This window comes from Camelus dromedarius, chromosome 16 (genome assembly GCF_036321535.1).
Source record: "Camelus dromedarius isolate mCamDro1 chromosome 16, mCamDro1.pat, whole genome shotgun sequence".
Taxonomy (NCBI): Eukaryota; Metazoa; Chordata; class Mammalia; order Artiodactyla; family Camelidae; genus Camelus; species Camelus dromedarius.
The window spans coordinates 36,698,956-36,719,502 of NC_087451.1; the positions used below are offsets into that span (position 1 = coordinate 36,698,956).

Sequence of the window (20,547 nt, forward strand, 5' to 3'; positions counted from 1 at the left end):
TATTTAAAAGTGAGAATCCTTTTTCTTAAACATATTTTTTCTCTGTTTCCACAGAATTTCAAAAGCAGGTGTATTTTGCACAGCAGTAACCCCCGTGACACCTTTCCCTCTTAGTTTTGTGTTTGTCAGAAGCACTGCTGTATTCTGACGCTGAAAAAAATTTTTGAGATTGTTGCACTTCAGAAATAATGAGCCAACATTAAAGGCTGAGTGGAATTTACATTTAGCTGTAAGGTGTCGACTGGGAATGTGATGTTTTTTGTTGATGTAAAATGAAGAGTTCTACAGTAATTTGCTAGAGCTTTCTGTTTGGAAGAGGTTTAAAGCTGTAATCAATTTTCCCCTTTTCTTTTTAGATCAAAGCTTATACTCAACTTAAACTTTCGGGTCTTTTGCCATCTGCATATTGGATTGGACAAGCTATTGTTGATATCCCCTTATTTTTTGTCGTTCTTATTTTGATGCTAGGAAGTTTATTTGCATTTCATTATGGTTTATATTTTTATCCTGCAAAGTTCCTTTCTGTGGTAAGTTAACATCCGTTATACTCACGCTATTTGTAATTAAAATGTTAATTTATAAAACTAAATCTTCAGAAATGTGACAATTGGCTGAGTAATTTTGATATTATTTTTAACAAAAAATAGAATCAGCATCTATTTCACTATTGTATATGATACTTAAAATCAATGCTATTTATACTGCTATAAGCAATTTTTGATATATTTAAAATTTTTTTAAATTTATGTACAATCAGTTACAGTGTGTTAGTTTCTGGTGTACAGCACAGTGTCCCAGTCATGCATATACATACATATATTCATTTTCATATTCTTTTTCATTAAAAGTTATTGCAAGATATTTAGTATAGTTAAAAAAAATCTTTTTAAATCTATTTTTGCTATAAGCAATTTTTGGAAACATAAATTTACTGTTATAAAATAGTTCCTTGAAACTAAGGTGGTTTTTCATGTAAACTGCCTATTTGTGTGTAATCAGGCGTACTTAAACACTTCTTCTTTGTCTCTGTGCCTGAAAATAGTTTCACAAAGAAGCCCCTTTATTCCATAGTTTAAAATATGGCTTTAGGTAGTAAGGAAGAGTGTAATTTGCATTCATATTCATATGTCAGCGAATGATACTGGACCCCTTCCTATGAGTTATATTAGAAAAAAGAAAACAGCTAGGTAGGCTGCGGTTGCTAAAAATAAACTTAGCAGTTTTGCCAGAGAGCATACTGACTTTGCATATTAATGTCTACCTTATAAATTAATAAATGTTTTTCTTAATAATTTATAAAATGCATTAAGCGCTGTATGTTAAAGGTTAGCTAATACTTGATTGAGATTGATAAAGTTGTAACCAACTCTGGATAGCATTTTACTTGACATAAAAAAGAGCTACAAATAGTGTTTGGTCTAAATGACTTATTCAAGCTTGGGTTAACAGTTTTAAAAGCGTGAGTTTTAGTAATTTAGGAGAAATGTGGATGGTAGCTGCTCGAGTAACCGCAATTTCAGTTTTTGGAGTGACTTGTTGAGCAATAAAATTTGAAGAATAATTTAATGTTTTAATGTGACTAGTATTTTGCATCATGCATATTGCTAGCTATTCATATTTTTAATAAAAATACACATTTCTGTTTTACAGGTTTTTTGCCTTATTGGTTATGTTCCGTCAGTTATTCTGTTTACCTATGTAACTTCTTTCACCTTTAAAAAAATTTTAAATACCAAGGAATTTTGGTCATTTATCTATTCTGTGGTAAGTCACACTTTATATTATTTCATCTCGGGTTTTCAAAGCACGTTCTTTACAAGCAGTGAACCCTTTTCATGATTATACTCCAAAATGTTGCTGTCTCTTTTCTAAGTGCAGAACTTAAGATAGCTAGCTAGCAGCACCTTTTTGTGTGTATATTTGTCTTCCGCACCATCCGTTCTATGAAGGGATGACACTGAATGCATTTCACGGCTGGCATGGCAAGGATGCCGGCTACAAACATCTGGTACCAGGGCTCTGACACTTCCCGGCTGAGTATCTCCTGTGGCTCCGTGTTTTCTTAGAGGATTAAAAGCATAGTTAGTGCTGAGGCACACAGTAAGTTGGTATGAAATTTCTAAACGTCTTTTCCCTTGTCTTCTCATTTTTTGCCTTAGACAGCGTTGGCTTGCATCGCAGTCACCGAAATAACTTACTTTATGGGCTACGCAGTGACAGCTGTTCTTCATTACACCTTTTGCATCGCCATTCCGATCTACCCACTTCTAGGTTGCCTGATTTGTTTCATAAAGGTAGGTCTGTCAGGTGTTTTAATATTTTTTAGGAAACTATAAATAAATACAGCCTAATCTTTGAGATCTTAGTTCTTATATTGAAACAGTAAAAAAAAAAAAAATCAAGTTGGCTGCTACTACTTGATTTAAATATTATTAATGCAGCAATTTGAAATTACTGTGGTGTCTTTTCCAGCATGTCTTTAAACTGCCAATTCTCAAAGGAGAAGGACTGTGTCCACATGTTCTTTCATGCCCTAAACAACGTACATAAATTAGGAATATGATCTGACTGCAGTCAGTATTTATTTTGGGGGCGTTTTCAAGGACTAAACAATGTATTGTACTATAAAGGGACGAGAGAAAACAAGAAAAAAAATGAAGAAACAAATTGTTTTCTTCTGCCTTATTAATTGAAAAAAATTCTGTGTAATTAGAAAAAAATTTAGTTGATGAATTATTGTCTAAAGATGATTGCTGATTAATTCTACTCAGAAACCTCCCTACTCCTCTACCCCCCACACTTTATGGCTTCAGTTTATAAGTTTAATTTATACCCGCTCTGATAGGAATATTTTGGGGTGGGGAAGATTTTAATCTAACTACAAAACATGGCTACTAATATTAATAACTAGCAAGTTTACAGAGAAGACGTGTTTGCTGGACAAAATACATTAAAAAAATTTTAATCCAAATATTTCTACGTATTGCAGCTAAAAGAAAATCATTTCCTTTGCTCACAAGGCTCCTGACACCCAATGTGTAGGTTTTCCCCTCACATTAAGCAATTCTGACACTAACCAGAGTTAGCACAGACCCCACGGGATAAGGATGCAGTCCCCTAGGCTGCCCCCTGACTTCAGATTCCAGTCACAAGCAGTGGGTCCCCAGCTTACCCACACTTCTTTCTGACTTGGCTACAGATCAAGGGTTCCCGTGAACAGCCTTCTCAGAAGGTTCTGTAGTTTGCCATCATGGCTCCCAGAACTCAGGGAGGCCATTTATTTACTGTCAGTGGTTTATCATCATGGGTATACAAATAAACAGCCAGGAGAGGAGGTTCACAGGGCGAGGTCTGGAAGGGTCCCCAGTGCAGAGGCCTGGGCCTGTGTCCCCGTGCAGTTTGGAGTGCCGCCCTCGCAGCATATAGGTGCGTCCACGTCCCCCAAGCTGGAAGCACTCGGAATGCTGTGTGAGACTCCATGGAGGTTCCATTACTCAGGCGTGATGAGCTAAGCTGTCTCAGCCCTTCTCCCCTCCCAGGCGGTGAATAAAAGGGGCTGAAAGTTCCAGCTCTCCAGTCTGTGGCTGGTCCCTCTGGCCATCTGCCTCCATCCTTCGGGAGTATAAATGTCATTAGTATAAACTCGGCTGAGGTTGAGAGGGGCTTGTCCTAAATAATGACACTCCTGTCACCTCTGTCACTCGGGAAATTCCAAGGGCTTTAGAACTTGTGTGCCAGGAACTGTTGTCAGAGGCCAAATATTATATCACAGTAACCCAGCCACATAAATTTTCAAAAATTTTTGTCTTAGGCTTCTTGGAAGAATAATCAGAAAAGTGAGGACACCTACAACCCATGGGATAGGCTTTTGGTGGCTGTTATATCGGTAAGAAGTAACTGTTAGCATGTGACCTTAAGAATAGTTTGGTTCTATCATTCCCACTCTATTTTAGTTTTTATCCTGTTGCATAAAAATGAAGGTGCATAAAATGTCAAGTGTGTTAGTTAATGCTAGCTAATGCGCATTTCATTGGTAAAACCTTTCACTTACTGAATGTGTCCACTTTAATATACTTGGCTTTTGCACATGTCATTAATTCTGTTTAATAATAATTCTGACTTCCATAGAAACAAAAGCAAAGCTTTTTTTAAAAAAAATTATAGTTTATGAAGCTGACAACAAATGAACTTTACAGAGGTAGGAAAATACGTGAAGGATCATTTTACTAAAAATCTGCCTTGGTTTGTATTAACGTTGATTCTTAACTCATTGTATGACATGCAGAAAAAATTGTGGTGAATTTTTCTGGTGATAGTAAGGAACCTGATGTATGCGGTTTTGGTTCTGTTGGTATAGAGGTAAAAATAAAAAACCCAAATGACTGTCATGAGCTGTTACATGTTTTTCTTTTAGCCTTACCTGCAGTGTGTGCTGTGGATTTTACTCTTGCAGTACTATGAGAAAAAATATGGGGGCAGATCACTAAGAAAGGATCCCTTTTTCAGGTCAGTTAATTATTTATTTATTTATTTATTTATTTATTTTTTATTTATAGAGTTGTGTAGCCACCATCATAATCTAATTTTAGATCATTTCCATCACCACAAAAACCTTGTACCATTAGTAGTCACTTCCCTTTCCTCCCTCAGCTGCCCACTAACCCTGTCTGACCACTAATCTACTTTCTGTCTCTCTAGATTTGCCTGTTTCACATTCATAAAATGGAATTATGCGAGATACGGTCTCTTTTTGTCTAGCTGCTTCACTTGACATAGTGTTCTGAAAGTCCATCCCTGTTGCAGCATGTAGCAGCATTTCATGACCTTTTTTTGTTTTCTGAGTAACACTGCATTGTGTGGATATACCACACTTGATCTCTTCGTCAGTTGATGGGCACTCGAGTTGTTTCCGCTTTTTGGCTATTGTGAATAATGCAGTGATGCACATTTGTGCACAAGTATTTGTGTGGACATATGTTTCCATTTCTCTTGGGTGCATACCTAGGAATGGAATTAAAGGGTCCTGTGTTTAACCTTTTGAAGAACTGCCAGACTGTTTTCCAAAGTGGCTGCACCATTTTGCATTCCTGCTAGGAACATTTGAGGGTTCTGTTTTCTGCGCGTTCTTGCCAATACATGTTATTGTTTGTCTTTTTGATTTTAGCTCTTTTTCGGGGTGTGAATTGGTGTCTCATTGTAGTTTTGATTTGCATTTGCCTAACGATTCATGATGTTGAGCATCTTTTTGTGTGTGCTTATTGTCCATTTTTATATCTACTTGAGAGAAATGTCAGTTTGAACCCTTTGACCATTTAAGAAATTGGGTTATCTTTATAGTATTGAGTTACGAGTTCTTTGTATGTTCTGGATACAAATCTCTTATCAGATATGATTTGAAAATACTTTCTCCAAGTCTCTGCATATTCTTTTCATAGGATGTTTTAAATTTGAAGGAGAATTATTTACTGAAATGTGGCTGTTGGAATTAAATTGGTTCTGAATTTCTGTTTTTCTATTTCTCATATATTTGTTTATTTGCTGAGTATTAACATTCTGTAGAAAACTGGAAAGTATTGATAAATGTATGATGGTTATTGGTTAACCACCGGATGCTCCCCACATCCACATCCAGGTGCTCGCCCTTTTCATCTTTGCCCTTGTTCCTGCTGTCATTTGGGGGAGAGTTCAGGATCCACACAGATCACCGTTCCAACACCCTAGCTCCCCTTCCCCCATCTGTTGGCATCAGAGCCGTGCCATCACTGCTCTTCACTTCATCTGGAAAACCTAAAACTCCAGTGTCCAGCTCTACCAGTAACTATTTTTCTAGCTTTCTCATCTTGTTCGTCCTGTTGGACTCTTCTCCTGTAGCTTCGTACCCTCGAGTTTTCTCTTTTCTCCTGAATGCATCAGCTAATCCATTTTTACTTTTTCCTCTTTCAGCCTTGCTCACATGATTCATCACTGTCACCCTCTCTCAGCATCCTAAACTTCTGTATCTCTTTGACCTGTCCACTAAGAATCATAATTTTTGGTGAACTTAATTATATGCTAGAGAAAAAATAACATAAAAGTACAGTTTAATGATATTGCATGTCTGTTCCACATAGCCCTGCTTTAACGCTGTTGGTAACCCTACACGTTTACCTCGTCAGCACCTTCCTTCTCCTTTTCCATTGTTATCCCGCGCCTTCTTTGTATCGCTCAGATTCTCAAATTCACCTCACCTCATTTCTCACCTCTCAGTGGATGATCTTGCCACCCGTCTCAGAAAACAGAAGCACCTAATCATAAATTGTAAAATTTTTACACACTTAATCCACATGTTCCATCATTTTTTGCTTTTTCCCAGTCCCAGAGGACAGTGTCCCTCCTGTTATCCACGTCTTCATTTGTTCTGTCTACTTAAGAGTGTTGCTCAGTCTCTCTTCTCTTTCTGTATCTTTCCCTTTAAGATCTTAATAGAGTATTTTCTCCTTTGGGGAGAGGGTTACCTTTCTCCTATAAAACAAAGGAACAGATCTCAGAACTCATAAATTTCATTTAAGCCTGAATTCCTGACTAGCTCTTATCCCAGCTCTCTTTCCTTTCATGGCCAGAAAGCTTCCATCTCCAGTTTCTCACCTCCCTGCCCTCTGGTTTCTGGTCTTACTTACTTACCTCTTGCTTGCTGCTGTTTTCAGTAGACAACTAATGACTTCCTCTTTGCCTTGTCAAGTAGACAAGACTCAACTTGTTTAATCTGCAGCCTTTAATATGATTGGCTTCTTCCTCTTTAAACTTTTCTCCTCTTTCTCTGCACCCCACCCCCCGCCCCATAACGTCAACTTCCATTTGCCTCTTTAGCTCTCTTAATAGTACTTCAGAATTTCCTCTGGAAGCACTTTTCCCTCTGCCCACCTTTGTGGTGTCCTGTGGATTCTGACCAGCCCTCTGTATCCCTGCTGCCTGGGCAATCTCGTGTGCACCCAAGATGTAAGATGTGAATTCTTGGAGAGCAGGGTCTGTGTTTTTGTTTTTATCTTTTTGTCTTTCTGTGAGTTAGTGCTTGATGCATGCTGGTCATAAATAATTGTTGCATAAATGAATGAATTTAGATAATTTCCAGCTGGTATCAGTGAATGAAAAATAGCTCTGTAATTTCCACCTTTAAGAGCGAACTGATCTCTGATAACAGATAACAGATCTCATGTTGATGTATTTCTTCAGTCTTTTCTCGATGTCGTGCTTGAATTTCTTACCATTTTAATCATTTGAAAATATATATTAGGAACCTTTCAAAAAAGTCCAAAAGTAGGAAGTTTCCAGAACCAGCAAGCAATGAGAATGAAGATGAGGATGTCAAAGCTGAAAGGCTGAAGGTCAAAGAGTTGATGAGCTGCCACTGTTGTGAGGAGGTAATTTGGTCTTTATTGCTAAGTCATATGCTGTGTACAATGATCAGTTCCTCCTGCACAGAAGTTACTTTGAAAAATACTCTCCTTTCCATGTGAATCAACCTGAGAAAAGCCTGTCTTGAAAAAATATTTTTGTCCACTTGCTTTTGAATCAGCCATTATTTCAGTCATAAGTGGATATTGAGTTATATAATACCCCTTATTAGCAAATATAGTTCTTGTGGTGTGGACCTGAGGTGTAGATAGCCTGTCATTTACCAATAGGTACCCGATTTACTCTTTTAAAATCTTATTTCCTTTATTAGAAACCAGCCATTATGGTCAACAATTTGCATAAAGAATATGATGACAAGAAAGATTTTCTTCTTACAAGAAGAGTAAAGAAAGTGGCAAATAAATACGTCTCCTTCTGTGTGAAAAAAGGCTGGTATTTAATTTTTTTTCTTAAATAACTTTTCCAGATGAGCAATTTTCACTTTTTTAGTTTGATTTTCATATGATGATTTTTCTTTCAATTCCTTTAGGCGAGATCTTGGGACTGCTGGGTCCAAATGGTGCAGGCAAAAGCACAATTATTAATATTCTGGTTGGTGATCTAGAACCAACTTCAGGCCAGGTATGATATAAGGGTTGGGATATGTTGAATATGATTTATATTTTTAATTAAAACACACTTCCTAGTGACAAATAGGATTTTGATGCTCAAATTTTATGTTTTTAATATTAAATTTTTAGGGTATCTTAATTCAAATTATGATCTTTTTGGTTGTCTGTGAGAATAATGTACACAGTGAAATTTCCATACCACACATGCAGAACACACACATACAGAATTTCTGCTTTTATGATTATTACAAGTGTGGGTGATTTGTCCACTCACTTAATAGAAGACCATTGTATTAACTTCAGAAAATAAAGGAGCTATTCTTGACCCTGCCATCAGTTAGTCGTTGACTGTAAGCATACTACTCTCTACTTTGTGGAAACCTCACAGAACTGCTCTGCCCCCTCCTCCTCCTTCTCTCCCCCCTTGCTTACTTCACACCAACCACACTGGCTCATTGCTTTCCTGGAAAATGCCAGGCACACTTTATGCTTTTCTTTTGCCTTAGGTGTTCTTTATGTTGGGTGTTCCTTACCCTATAGAAAACCAAATGACCATATTCACTATTTCCTTGGCTCAAAAATCACCTCTCAGTGGGGCCCCTGATCCTCCTAGTAGAAACTGAGCTGGCCTTCCCACACAGCCCTGCCTTCCTAATCACCCTTTCTGGCCATGTCGCTGAACTCCAGCTTAGCTGCGTATGTCCTTTCTTCATCAGAAAGGAGTGAAAATCTGACCTAGTATCACCCTGACTCTAGGACAGAGTTTGAATTAACCCACGTGCCACTTCCTTTACAATGTAAGTTGAGCAAAAAATAGTTATTTAATATCGATTTATATTTCTATAGGTATTTCTAGGAGATTATTCTTCAGACCCAACTGAAGACAATGATTCCAGTAAGTGTATGGGATACTGTCCTCAGATAAACCCACTGTGGCCAGATATTACATTACAGGAACATTTTGAAATTTATGGAGCAGTGAAAGGAATGAGTGCAGGTGACATGAAAGAGGTCATAAATCGGTAAGATAATTTTCTTTAGAAACCTTTTGTTACCTGGAGAAAGGTTTACGCTCTATAGTTTTAAAATTTCATAACAGGCATTTCCGTGGATCAGAATTTTCATGTAAAATAATCATTAGTTTTTCTTACATTCTTTAGCAAATTTTGACAGCTACGAAAATAAAAAGGAAACATTTTTAATTACAGAATAAATGTATCCATAAATGTCATAAAACTTATTTTACTTTAGAGTGAACCTTTTAATCAAGATATTTATTTAAAATGAACTTTAACTGAATAACTGTCCTAGAAAAAAAACAATGTCAGCAGTCACAAACAATTGTATTTGTGTTTTTGTATATCACTGTACACTCATGTTATCTGATTTGCAGAATAACAAATGCACTTGATTTAAAAGAACATCTTCAGAAAACTGTAAAGAAACTACCTGCAGGAATCAAGCGAAAGGTACTTTTATTAAACAACAAATATGTGTATATTTTAATGATAGCTTAGTACCTGATACTATCTTGATAGGATTTCTTCTAGGGAGGCCTTATTATTCTCCCTTCCCTCTGTTTTCTTTCCGTCTAGTTGTGTTTTGCGCTGAGCATGCTGGGGAATCCCCCTATTACTCTGCTAGATGAACCATCTACAGGTATGGACCCTAAAGCCAAACAGCACATGTGGTAAGTATGACCTTGAAGACACTGGAGACACATTGTACTATGTACTTTAGAATAAAAAGAAAATTTTATTTCATTGTAGCTCAAGGTTTTATACTGGTTATATATCCGTATTTAAAATCCTATATAAGATTAAAAAAATAATAATTAAAAATTATATTTTGATTTCTAGAGATTTCCCCTTAAATTTTTTTATAAACTTTATCATTTTATGGTGTTAATAATATATTATGTATTCCAGAAAAAAATGAGAATACTATTATCTAAATAGTGTTTAAAATGTTTTTTTTCTAAAGTAACATATGCAAGTAGACATATATAATTACCTTTTTCATAATAATGTTTTCTTGAATTTATGTTAGAACTCTCTTTCTAGGAATTCACAGTGCTAATTAGTTGACCAACTCTTTGAGCCTAGATTTCCAAGTGTAAGGTTTGGTTTAGATGCATGTTAAGGTTTCCCTATAATTCTATGGCTATTTTTGTTAAAACATGAAAAGCCAGCAGTTTTTAGTTGGTTCGCGATTTTTTAACCCATAGAAATATTTGAAATCACAAAATTTCTTCCCTTTGGCAAGCTTTCAAAAATAAGATAAAATGGGTTAGAAGAGAAAAGTCATAGTTGGGCAGAATAAAATAACTCTAGCAATTGATACTTGATAGATTTAACTTAACCAAATAGTTGGATTTTTAAAAACTTAGGTATTTTCATTAGCATTCAGCTTCTTTCTCCTCTTCTTTTTGTTTTACTTACATTTTGTAGGAGAGCAATTCGAACCGCATTTAAAAACAGGAAGCGGGCTGCCATTCTGACCACTCATTACATGGAGGAGGCCGAGGCTGTCTGTGACCGGGTGGCTGTCATGGTGTCTGGGCAGTTAAGGTAGATGTCGGAGCAGCATGCCACGTAGGAGGCGGGGGTGTGGGGTGGGGTGCAGGTGTGGATTTTGAATGCCATCATTTCAAAAGCTTAGAGTAATACATATTAATTTAAATGTTAAAAAAAATGCTTCCTTGTTTGAATTTTCAGTTAGCTTTCTGTAGAATTACTTGGAAATACGTTAATATTTTCCAAGAATTGGCCAGCTACTTTGCATTTGGAATTGGCCTAGTTTTCAGGCATGGTATTTGCTATTTTAAAAAAATTGTTAGGCATTGTGTTGGATTAAAACCCAGAGTATAAATCAACATACTCGTATAAATAAATGATTGAATAAATAAATGTGGGAGAAGAGGTAAATCTACTTATAGAAAGATGCCAAATTATGTCTCTCCCAGGGGTAGTCTGGACTTAGTCTTCTTCTAAAGTTTGGAAAGGGGAAGATAGTACCTTTACAGTAGAGAAACGTGACAATTACTCCCTCAGCCAAGCAATGCCACTTGGGTATCACGAACCCCCAGTACGTGGTGAGAAAGGTGCTTCAGCTCCATGTTATTCACTTCAAAAACCCGTACCCCAGTCTAATCATGAGAAAAACATCAGACTACCCCAAATTGAGGAACATTATATGAAAACACCTGACCAGTTCTCAAAACTGTCAAAGTCATGAGAAAGAAGGAAAGGATAAGAAACTGTCGCAGAGCAGTGGAGACTGAGGACCCGTGACAGCTCAGTGCAATGTGGTTTTCTGGGTAGATCCTGGAACAGAAGAAGGACATTAGTGGAGAAACCAGTGAAGTCCAAGCAAAGTCAGTTTAAGTCAATAATAATATACTGATGTTGGTCTCTTAATTTTGACAAATGTTTCATTGTTAATATAAGACGACAGTATTGTTGAAATTGGGTGAGGGCACATGGAGACTTTCTGTATTATCTTTTATCCACAACTTTTATATTAATTTATGAGAATTCCAACACAAGAATTTTTATTTAACTCATCTTTAAGTGAGAAATCATCTTTGAAACTGTCAAGTTATTTTATATCTGCTCTTTCTTTTAAAAATTACTACAGATGTATTGGGACAGTTCAACATCTGAAGAGCAAATTTGGGAAAGGATACTTTTTGGAAATTAAATTAAAGGACTGGATAGAAAACCTAGAAGTAGATCGTCTTCAAAGAGAAATTCAGTATATTTTCCCAAATGCAAGCCGTCAGGATAGGTAAAGATTTTAAAATTTTACTTATATTTCTTTGTAGATCAATAATCATTAAAATTGATTATTGTATTAAGGATTAGGGGAAAATGTCTGTATTATCACCAGTATTGGACTAATGTGTGATAACTGGTGTTTAATATCTAACCTAATGTCATATCTTTCACTGTGTGATACTGTTTAAATTTTTTAAAGTTCTTATTTAGTAGTAATGAGTTATTTTATTGTGCATGGAAATATTTTAAGATTTTAGATAATTAATTTTTATCTAAATAAGTATCAAAATAAATTATTGGAGTTTAATTTTGAACTTTTAAAATGTTGAACTTTAGCTTCAGAACCCATAGTAGTTATTTTTAAATTTTCCTATATTTTACCTTTATTTTCAGTTTTTCTTCTATTTTGGCTTATAAAATTCCTAAGGAGGATGTTCAGTCCCTTTCACAATCTTTTTCTAAGCTGGAAGAAGGTAAGTAATATTTGAAAAACATTGTAAGGTAGCTTTTAAATTATGAAAGAATTTTATTAAAAAGTTTAGAAGTTGGGACTCAGTTTTTATTGTAGAAACTGTGGTAAGTAAGAAGATGACCCTTTATTAATTTATCTAAGCTATAGGTAAATACTGATACCCTAGGGGTTTTGTAGATCAGTTGTTTTGTAGTGTAAACCCTTACTGTCTTCAGTGGACATCACCGTGATTTTTCACGTTGCGTCTCTGAGAAAGTTCAGCTTAATTAGCCCTCACTGGTTCAGTCCAGAAGTGGGAGCTTTGAATTGCTTGAATCCTTACTATGAACAATCGCTATTTCCTGCTGCTCTCTTTATGATTAAAGAGAACATCTGAAGTCTTTAGGGAGAGTTAAATTAAAGGAATGAATAGAAAACCAGAAATTTGATATTGGAATAGATTGCAAAAGGATCTAAAATAAATATTAAAAAGTATATGGACACATGACCAATATCCAGAATCCGGTTCAAGAAGTCAAGAACAGGCTGTGTTGGAACTAGGGAATGGGAGGTAGAGAGCAGGGATCAAAAGAAACATGAAAGAAAGGAAGAATGTGGAAGAAGAAAGAGGAGGGTAAAGAGGAGATGGCTGGAAAAGGTGGAATAAGGCAAGTACCATTACATAGTGCTTAGGGCTACAGAGAGCTGTAGGGGCGGGGAGAGGAAGGAAGAGAGAGAGAGGAAGGTGACATGCTTTGGCAGCTTCAACTTGAAATGAACTGATTATAAAGCTGTTTTGTTTTGTTTTTTTAAAGATTGTTAGCCACTCAGTAGTTATTGCCATTTTATTATTTAAAATATTAACAAGTAAAATACTGTTTATATTTTAATAGCTAAACATACTTTTGCCATTGAAGAATATAGCTTCTCTCAAGCAACGTTGGAACAGGTACTGTAAAGTTAAATTTAAAAAGTTCCTTTGCAGAAGAAAGTGTCTAATATCTAATTGTCTGGGTTTATATTTGAGAGGGAAGGAGATTGTGAGTCAGAGACCAGTTGTCATAGAATATTCCTAAACTCTGGACGTTTTAAACAACCTGAGGTTCTCCATCATCTGTGTATTTTGATTTCAGTTTCATAAAGAAAATGAGTCATGATGGATGGTATTTCATATTAGCACATCTGAAATTACATTGCTTAAATATTTATAAATTATTTTTATGATGGTGCTACATCTATATATTAATCAAAAGATAATCTACTAATCCTCTAAAATAACATTCATCTTTATATGTGATTAATGGAGATTATTCTGTTTAAATAATATTAGTGGCAGTATATCTCTTGATACTTTTAAGTGGTTACTGAAATTAGATATGGCCTTGTATCATTTCTGATTTAGTTAAATAAAATGTTTTGAGGTAATCGAAGTACAGAATACTGTGTTAATTTATTTACCTTAATTTAGGTTTTTGTAGAACTCGCTAAAGAACAAGAGGAAGAAGACAACAGTTGTGGGACTTTAAACAGCGCACTTTGGTGGGAAAGAACACAGGAGGATAGAGTAGTATTTTGAATCTGTATTGCTCAGTGGGCTTAACTGAATTTCTTTCTTTTTCACTTTATTTTAACTTTGGTTTAAAAAGTTTATTGTTTGGTAATTGAAGAGCTGTGAAAGCATTGGGATTTTCCCTGGCATCATTAATTGAAATGATGTGGTTGTGTGTTTTACTTCTCTTCAAATAAAACTTACATATAATTAATTGAAACTGCATGTTTGTATCTGAAGTGTATTGAACTGTAGTCTGTATATAAAGTTGAATACCTTCTTTTTCACCTTTCAGAAACAGTGCTTCTGGATTTATGATTGGAAGAAATAGCGATAGAATGATTTTATTTTGAGCCGTCACCTTTATGTTTAAGTTTACACCATCTTGTTACATAAGTACGTAATGTCCCAATCTAAATTTAAAAAAAAATACAAAATTAATACATAGAACAGAGACATAAAGCAAAAGTGTCTTGCTTTTACTTCTTAATTTCTAAAAGAAACTGAATCACAATTGGCAATCTAAATAAAAAGCTGAAGTCTTAGTGCAGATAGAGGTTTACAGGGACATCCACTAGGTGGCACTCATCAGTCATAATAACTGAGATGAGACCTTGTTCTAGTAGGTGATTTTAAACATAAGTAACTTAAGTATATGAAGTCTTTTGCCTACAGTAAAATTCAGAGATCTTTCAATTATTGTGGAAGGCTGTGTCTAGGATCTTACTATGTAATAGTCTGAGTTTTTGACTGTTTGGGGCTGGAATGACAGACATCTATAGAGTTGCAAAAATTAAACCATACCTTCTCCTCCACCCCTCATGGAAGACATAAATATTTTGTCATCTTCTTTCTAAAGAACATGTTTTATTTTGTTCTAGAATAAAATAATTTGTTGGGTAATCATTTTTGGTAAACCTTATTATTTGAATCTCTCTCTTTTAGAGAGTTTTAAATATATCAGTGTGTGGATTTATTTATTAACTCACCTCAGTTCACTTTGGAATGTGGTGGGATATAAATAAACTTTTGGGGGTTAAATTAAGGATTAGAAATAAACCATAGGGGCGAGGGTATAGCTCAAGTGGTAGAACGCATGCTTAGCACACATGAGGTCCTGGGCTCAATCCCCAGTACCTCCTCTAAAAATAAATAAACCTAATTACCTCCCCATGCAAAAAAAATTTTTAAATTAAAAATTAAAGAAATAAATCATACGTAATTCTCCTTAATAAGAAACCAGAATTACACTCTGTGAAGAGTTGAAATAAGAGTATGGTTAATGTAATCTTAGAAATACTTCCTCGTAGAACCCATGTATGGACTATGGGTATAATATAGTATAAATAATACTAGTTGACATATTTCAGCCAGATGACTCAAAGTATTAACTCTGCGGAAACAAACATGGTAGGAATGTGATTATTGCATTACAAAGTCTTACAGAACAACAGTCACAACAGAAGGATTTGGTACTGAGTTATTTTGAAGAGCCAAACCCTTTAGTGATATTATTAGTGAACGTAGATAAAACTTAATAAACTTTTCGCTCTACTGTGTATAAGACGTCTGTGATCTTAGGCTCCAGCAGCTGGTGTACGATAGCGTACCTTTCTCAGCCCCAGTACGAGGTACGTGACTGATACTTCCCTCCGTTGCTTTGGCCTCACTGCGCGTTCCTGACAGTGGGTACTTTACCTGCCATCTGGAGGTCCTCTCACTAATCTTAACGAGCTGTCTTACAGTTTCTGCTTGGATTTTGCAATCCACAGCGAAGTTGCTTCCCCTTGCATGATTTAGTCGGCACTAGTTTTTAATCTTTTATTATCAAGTCACTTGCCTCGTGATACCAAACTTTCAGATCCTTCACCTGAGATGCTCGCTTTGACATCTTTACTAAAATAAAAGTTGTGACTTACACTGAACTTCAGTACTGCATGATGAGTAAGTCAAGAAACATTTGAAAGAAAATCTTTACCTTTGTAGATAATAAGTAGCACATTGCATTTTCTAAGCAAGTCACTGCTAACTGGTGTCATCAATTTAAAGAGAGATCTTTTAGTGTCTGACATTCATATAAATACTGGCGGGCTTCTCTTTCAGGATGTGTTTTTGTAGCTATGCTGACCAGGCATAATCACGTTCCTATCTGTTAAGTTCTTTCAGTTACTTTACTATTATGGTGCTCTTGCAAGCATTTTTTTAAAGGCATTTTTTTTTAAGTTTTTACATACTTAGAGTGAAAATATTTTGGTCATGAATTAAATTATTTGTCAGAATGTTCTGTTCTCGTTTTTTCACACAATAATAAAGTTTTTCCTATTCAGAAGTATAATTTAACTAATCCTTAGGAAAGCAAAGGGTAAGCAGGGTGGGAAGAAAAGGTGACGTGTCAAATAAGAGTTTATCTTTGCTGACATTGTACACTTTATGTTTTTGAACATATATTACTTCATTTCAAAATGTCTTAAATTGTGATCTCAAAACTTTTTCCTATACCAATACAAATAAATATAAATACAACTATTAGGAAAAAGTTAGAAAAAGCAGTATCACCTAGCTTACATTTTCCATCCACAATCATATTTTACAAGCAAAGCCTGGACCTTACTGAGTGACCGTGGTTAGTGACTAACGCAGTGTTAGGTAGGAACAAGATCATGAAGAACGTGACGATGAGTGTACTTTACATTTCCCTCTGTGGGCTCTTCATTTTTTTTTTTTCCAGTATGTTTTCAGTAAAAGGCCATAGATTTTCTTTAAAAAGCATTTTTTCCTCTAAGTTGGCCCGAACTATATCTTAAATCAATATTTTACTTTAGTCATTAAATTGTCTTTAGAGTAATTTAATTCCGCAGACCTTTTAGAGATCATGGTTCAAGCAATGAGTTCTTTGGATAGAACGGTAGCGATCCGCTTTGCCCCTGGAACATCTTACGATCTAGTAGGAAAGATAGGTACTTACATAACTAACTCTAATATAATATAACAAATGTGTTGCTAGTGGTACTGTTTTATTGGAGCACAGTTCTACTTGGGGTTAAGTGTTGTCGTGCTTTTATTCTTGTTCTGTTCGTTACAGCAACATTTCCTTTGTACTCTGAATTTGATGAAATACCATGCTGTATTTTTATGTAACACATAAATATGCATTAATTTTTTAAAAATAGAAATGCTTATCCTTAATGTATTTTTAATATTGCTAACATTGATTTTTTCATTTTCTTTCTTGAGAGAACATGTTACCTAAAATGAAAGAACTTATTCTCAGGTGAATAATTTTTATATCTGCTATTCTTATAAGGTAAAAAGTTTTCTTATTCTTTATTCATAATATGTTATATGTAAGTAATTCTCAATGCTGCCCTTTAGAAAAATAAATATGATTGTATTATTAGTAACAAGCTTTAAGAACTGAAAAATTAAGACAACTCTTCATTTTGTACACTGAAATGGATACTTTGTTATTGAATGTTGATAAATAAATAATGAGTGGCTCATATTAAAAATGAAGAAGAAACCTGGTACTAAAATTTGTTAGTAACTTATTTTTCGTATCTGTTGGGAGTTTTCAAGTACAGAAGGAACATTGACAGTTACTCATGTTTTAATTCACATTCATATTTTAAACTAGGTGTCTTTGTTGATCTTTTAATCTCAAATCTGTTTTGTGAAAACATAAAGCAATCCCTTTTACTTACATTTTATTACATTTAGCAGATTAAATTATTCCCAAATATTTAATATACTTAGATTTTATCCATTTCCTTAGGATATCTGAATAAATTGGATTCTCCCAACGCTTAGACAAGATTTGAAATTTAATGAACCGATTTTTCTCAAGCACCTAAGCAACTCTTGCAAATCTAATTAATCAAATTAGATTAAGCAAATAAACTTAATAATTTTAAGCATCTTAAAAACAGACAATGTACACAAAACTACATGATTAGAGGGTTTGCTGCCACACTTACATAAATGCAGGATTCCCCGAAAGTATCAGTACTGTCATTTAAAGTAAGTATTTATCTCATGTGTACACATATACCTTCCCAAGGTCACACATTTACCAATAAAAGGGCCATCTCAGGTCACCAAAATTTCCCTCCTGGTATCTTGAGACCAAGAGATGGATGCTGGTTAGGTTGCTCACTTAATGACTGGAACTGCTTGAGGGCTGGCTGTAAAGTGAGCGCTAATACAAGCATAAAACCCAGATCTGTCCTCAAAGAGGAAGCTAGGCATGCACCCTACCACTGAGCTATAGCTGTCCCCCTAAAATAAACGTGTTCTATCAGAATTTGATAGACTGTTATCTGCAGACTTACTCTGAAAGTCTTTGCACATTGTAAGGTTTCTTTTAGTCCTGCTTTGAGTTAATCTTCCACTATCTTTTGGTTATTTTGTGACCTATCTTCATACATGTCATGTTATTTATCTTGCTATCTCTAATGAGGGTCTCAGTTTGTGACTGGTCATCTTTGGGGAGGGGCACCACTATTTTCAGGCCTTCATTATGAATATTAGAAACAGTTTCCTGGATGATTGTAACTGTCTAAGAAGCTAGTGTGGCGAGCCACCCGTCTGTATAGCTTGGCTTACATTTTGAAGTCCAAGGCAAGAAATTTAAGAAATATCCTACTGGCACTATTTGACTGACAGCCATTTAAATCATCAAACATATTGTTACCGCAGGATGCAAACCCAGGGCCTTGTCTCGGTCCTAGTGGATGTCCCTATGCAGTTGAAGATAAAAAGCCCATCCAGAAGACCACTGAGAAAAAAACTGAAGACTGAATTGTATACAAAAAAGCCACTGGAATTTTCTTGGTCCTTTTAGTCTAATGAAATTAGACGAGTCAAAGGGAAAGTAGACTCGTCTTTCAGTCAAAAAAATTTAAATAACAATTTACAATTCAGAGCTGGGGAAGAATGAATCTCACATTGGAAATGTGACAACACCAGGGAGATTTTTATTCAAAAACGGTTTATCTCAACCTTCTCAATTAAGGTCCAATCCTGCCAGCTAAAAGCAGCAGGTGCCTAGTAGAGACTGGGCAAAAGGTGAAACCACCAGATGGCAGCAGAGGGCTGTGCGGCAGGGGTACCTTCCCAGTTCCAGAAGTGGGTGGAGTAAGGCGGGGTGAAGTAAGGCTGAGTCAACAGTTGGAGCCAGCATGTCAGCTGGAAAGCTGGAGGCTAAACTCTACGAGCCAAAGGGCCATCCTTGTACTAGTTCATCTGGGAAACAGTAAGGAGCCAACAGGGTTTAGGCTGTCAGGACAAAGAACAAGAAACGAGGAGTGAGCCAGAAAAAGTCCCAGTCATTCATCAAATAGAAGAAGGCAGAACAGCCAGAGGTTAGAGAGGACCGGAATTGTGTGACAGCATGGACTTGAGGCTGGATTTTAAATCACCAGTTTTAAATCCCTCCTTTGGTCCCTTTAAGGAGCCTCAAAATCTGAAACTTTTCAGGTTCTCTCCAAACTCTTCTGTATCCTGAAAGCCAACTTTGTTGATAACCAGGATAACTGGGAGGTGGATGGGCAGAGCTGGTGAAACAAAACCTCCAGGAAATAATTTCTTGGGATATCACTGATTATAAAGATACAGTCACAGTCTGATTTTTACTTCTCCCCTTTACTGTGCTTCCAATAGTGAAACTAGTGGTCCTCACATACTTGGGAAAACTTAGTTATTTTTTTCCCCCATATAAAGGATTACTTAAGAATTTCAACGATAATTGTCAGGTGGGGGAAAGCATCAAGATGAGTCAAAACAAAATATCGGAGTATTTAAAAAGCTGGCTTGATATGTAAGGACAGATTTTAAAATTTAATTGCTAACATTTATTGAGGACTCACTCTGTGCAAGGCCCTGTTCCACTGTCTTACGCACATTCATATGCTGGTCATTCCCAGAATCAGACATGTAAATTCTCAGGTGGCCCCAGTTCTACCAAATCAGAAACTCCAGGAGTGGGATCCAGCCATCTCCGTTTAAACAAACAGTCTAGGGGATCCTGACGCATGCGCAAGTTTGAGAACCACTGGCGTTGTCGATTATATTCAATCCTTACAACCACCCTGAGAAATAAGGATGTTTATGCCCGTGCTCTCCCCTATAGCTGCAGAATCTGAGGCCAGGGACATTAAATGATTTACCCAGTGACATGGAGCTCCTGAATGGCAGAGCTGGGATTTGAACCCAGGCAGGATGACTTCAGAGCTTATATTCTTGATCTCTTCCTCTCATAGAAAGTTACACTTAGCCCTTGTGTGGTATCTGGCTTCTGTCTTATGATACCTGCTGAATATTGAATTCACTAGGTGAAAGCCACGTGCATAACAGGTTGATCTCTCTGGGGTGTGCACACACCTCCACACACACATGTGGTGCCTGTTGCCAAAGGCAACTGGGGGTGGCTGAAGGTTCACTGTTTGTCCTGTCTTCCTGCCAAATCAACTGAAGATAATCAGTCAGAAGGGGCTGGTTGTGAAATGCATGGTAAAATGAGAATCAGCATTAGCTAAAGCAGTGATTTCCAAACTTGAATGTATCTGAAATGCCTGCTTTGAGAAGATCCTGATTTAAGTGGAACCCGAACTGGGAGTCTGAGAATTGCAAATATTAACTACTATATATAAAATAGATTAAAAAAACAAAATTTCTTCTGTATAACACAGGGAACTATATTCAGTATTTGGTAGTAACTTATAATGAAAAAGAATATGAAATGGAATATTTGTATGTATATGTATGACT

General features: G+C 35.9%; 1 protein-coding gene across 3 annotated transcripts in view; it reads left to right on the plus strand.

Annotated features, from left to right (window-relative positions):
* ABCA5 (ATP binding cassette subfamily A member 5) overlaps positions 1-14,688 on the plus strand; it is a 60,350-nt gene extending 45,662 nt beyond the window's left edge. For 2 of the 3 annotated variants that reach the window (XM_031468966.2, XM_031468964.2), the window contains 16 exons: positions 357-527; positions 1,651-1,764; positions 2,160-2,294; positions 3,812-3,886; positions 4,415-4,506; positions 7,271-7,397; positions 7,703-7,820; positions 7,922-8,013; positions 8,850-9,025; positions 9,397-9,472; positions 9,599-9,693; positions 10,454-10,573; positions 11,643-11,792; positions 12,176-12,255; positions 13,127-13,182; positions 13,702-14,688. In XM_031468966.2, the coding sequence (XP_031324826.1) occupies positions 357-527; positions 1,651-1,764; positions 2,160-2,294; positions 3,812-3,886; positions 4,415-4,506; positions 7,271-7,397; positions 7,703-7,820; positions 7,922-8,013; positions 8,850-9,025; positions 9,397-9,472; positions 9,599-9,693; positions 10,454-10,573; positions 11,643-11,792; positions 12,176-12,255; positions 13,127-13,182; positions 13,702-13,809 (1,785 nt within the window). In that variant the 3' untranslated portion in view covers positions 13,810-14,688. Of the gene's footprint in view, positions 1-356; positions 528-1,650; positions 1,765-2,159; positions 2,295-3,811; positions 3,887-4,414; positions 4,507-7,270; positions 7,398-7,702; positions 7,825-7,921; positions 8,014-8,849; positions 9,026-9,396; positions 9,473-9,598; positions 9,694-10,453; positions 10,574-11,642; positions 11,793-12,175; positions 12,256-13,126; positions 13,183-13,701 lie in introns of those variants that run through there. The other variant, XM_064495609.1, reaches the window with a different exon arrangement.
* Positions 14,689-20,547: the final 5,859 nt, after the last annotated feature.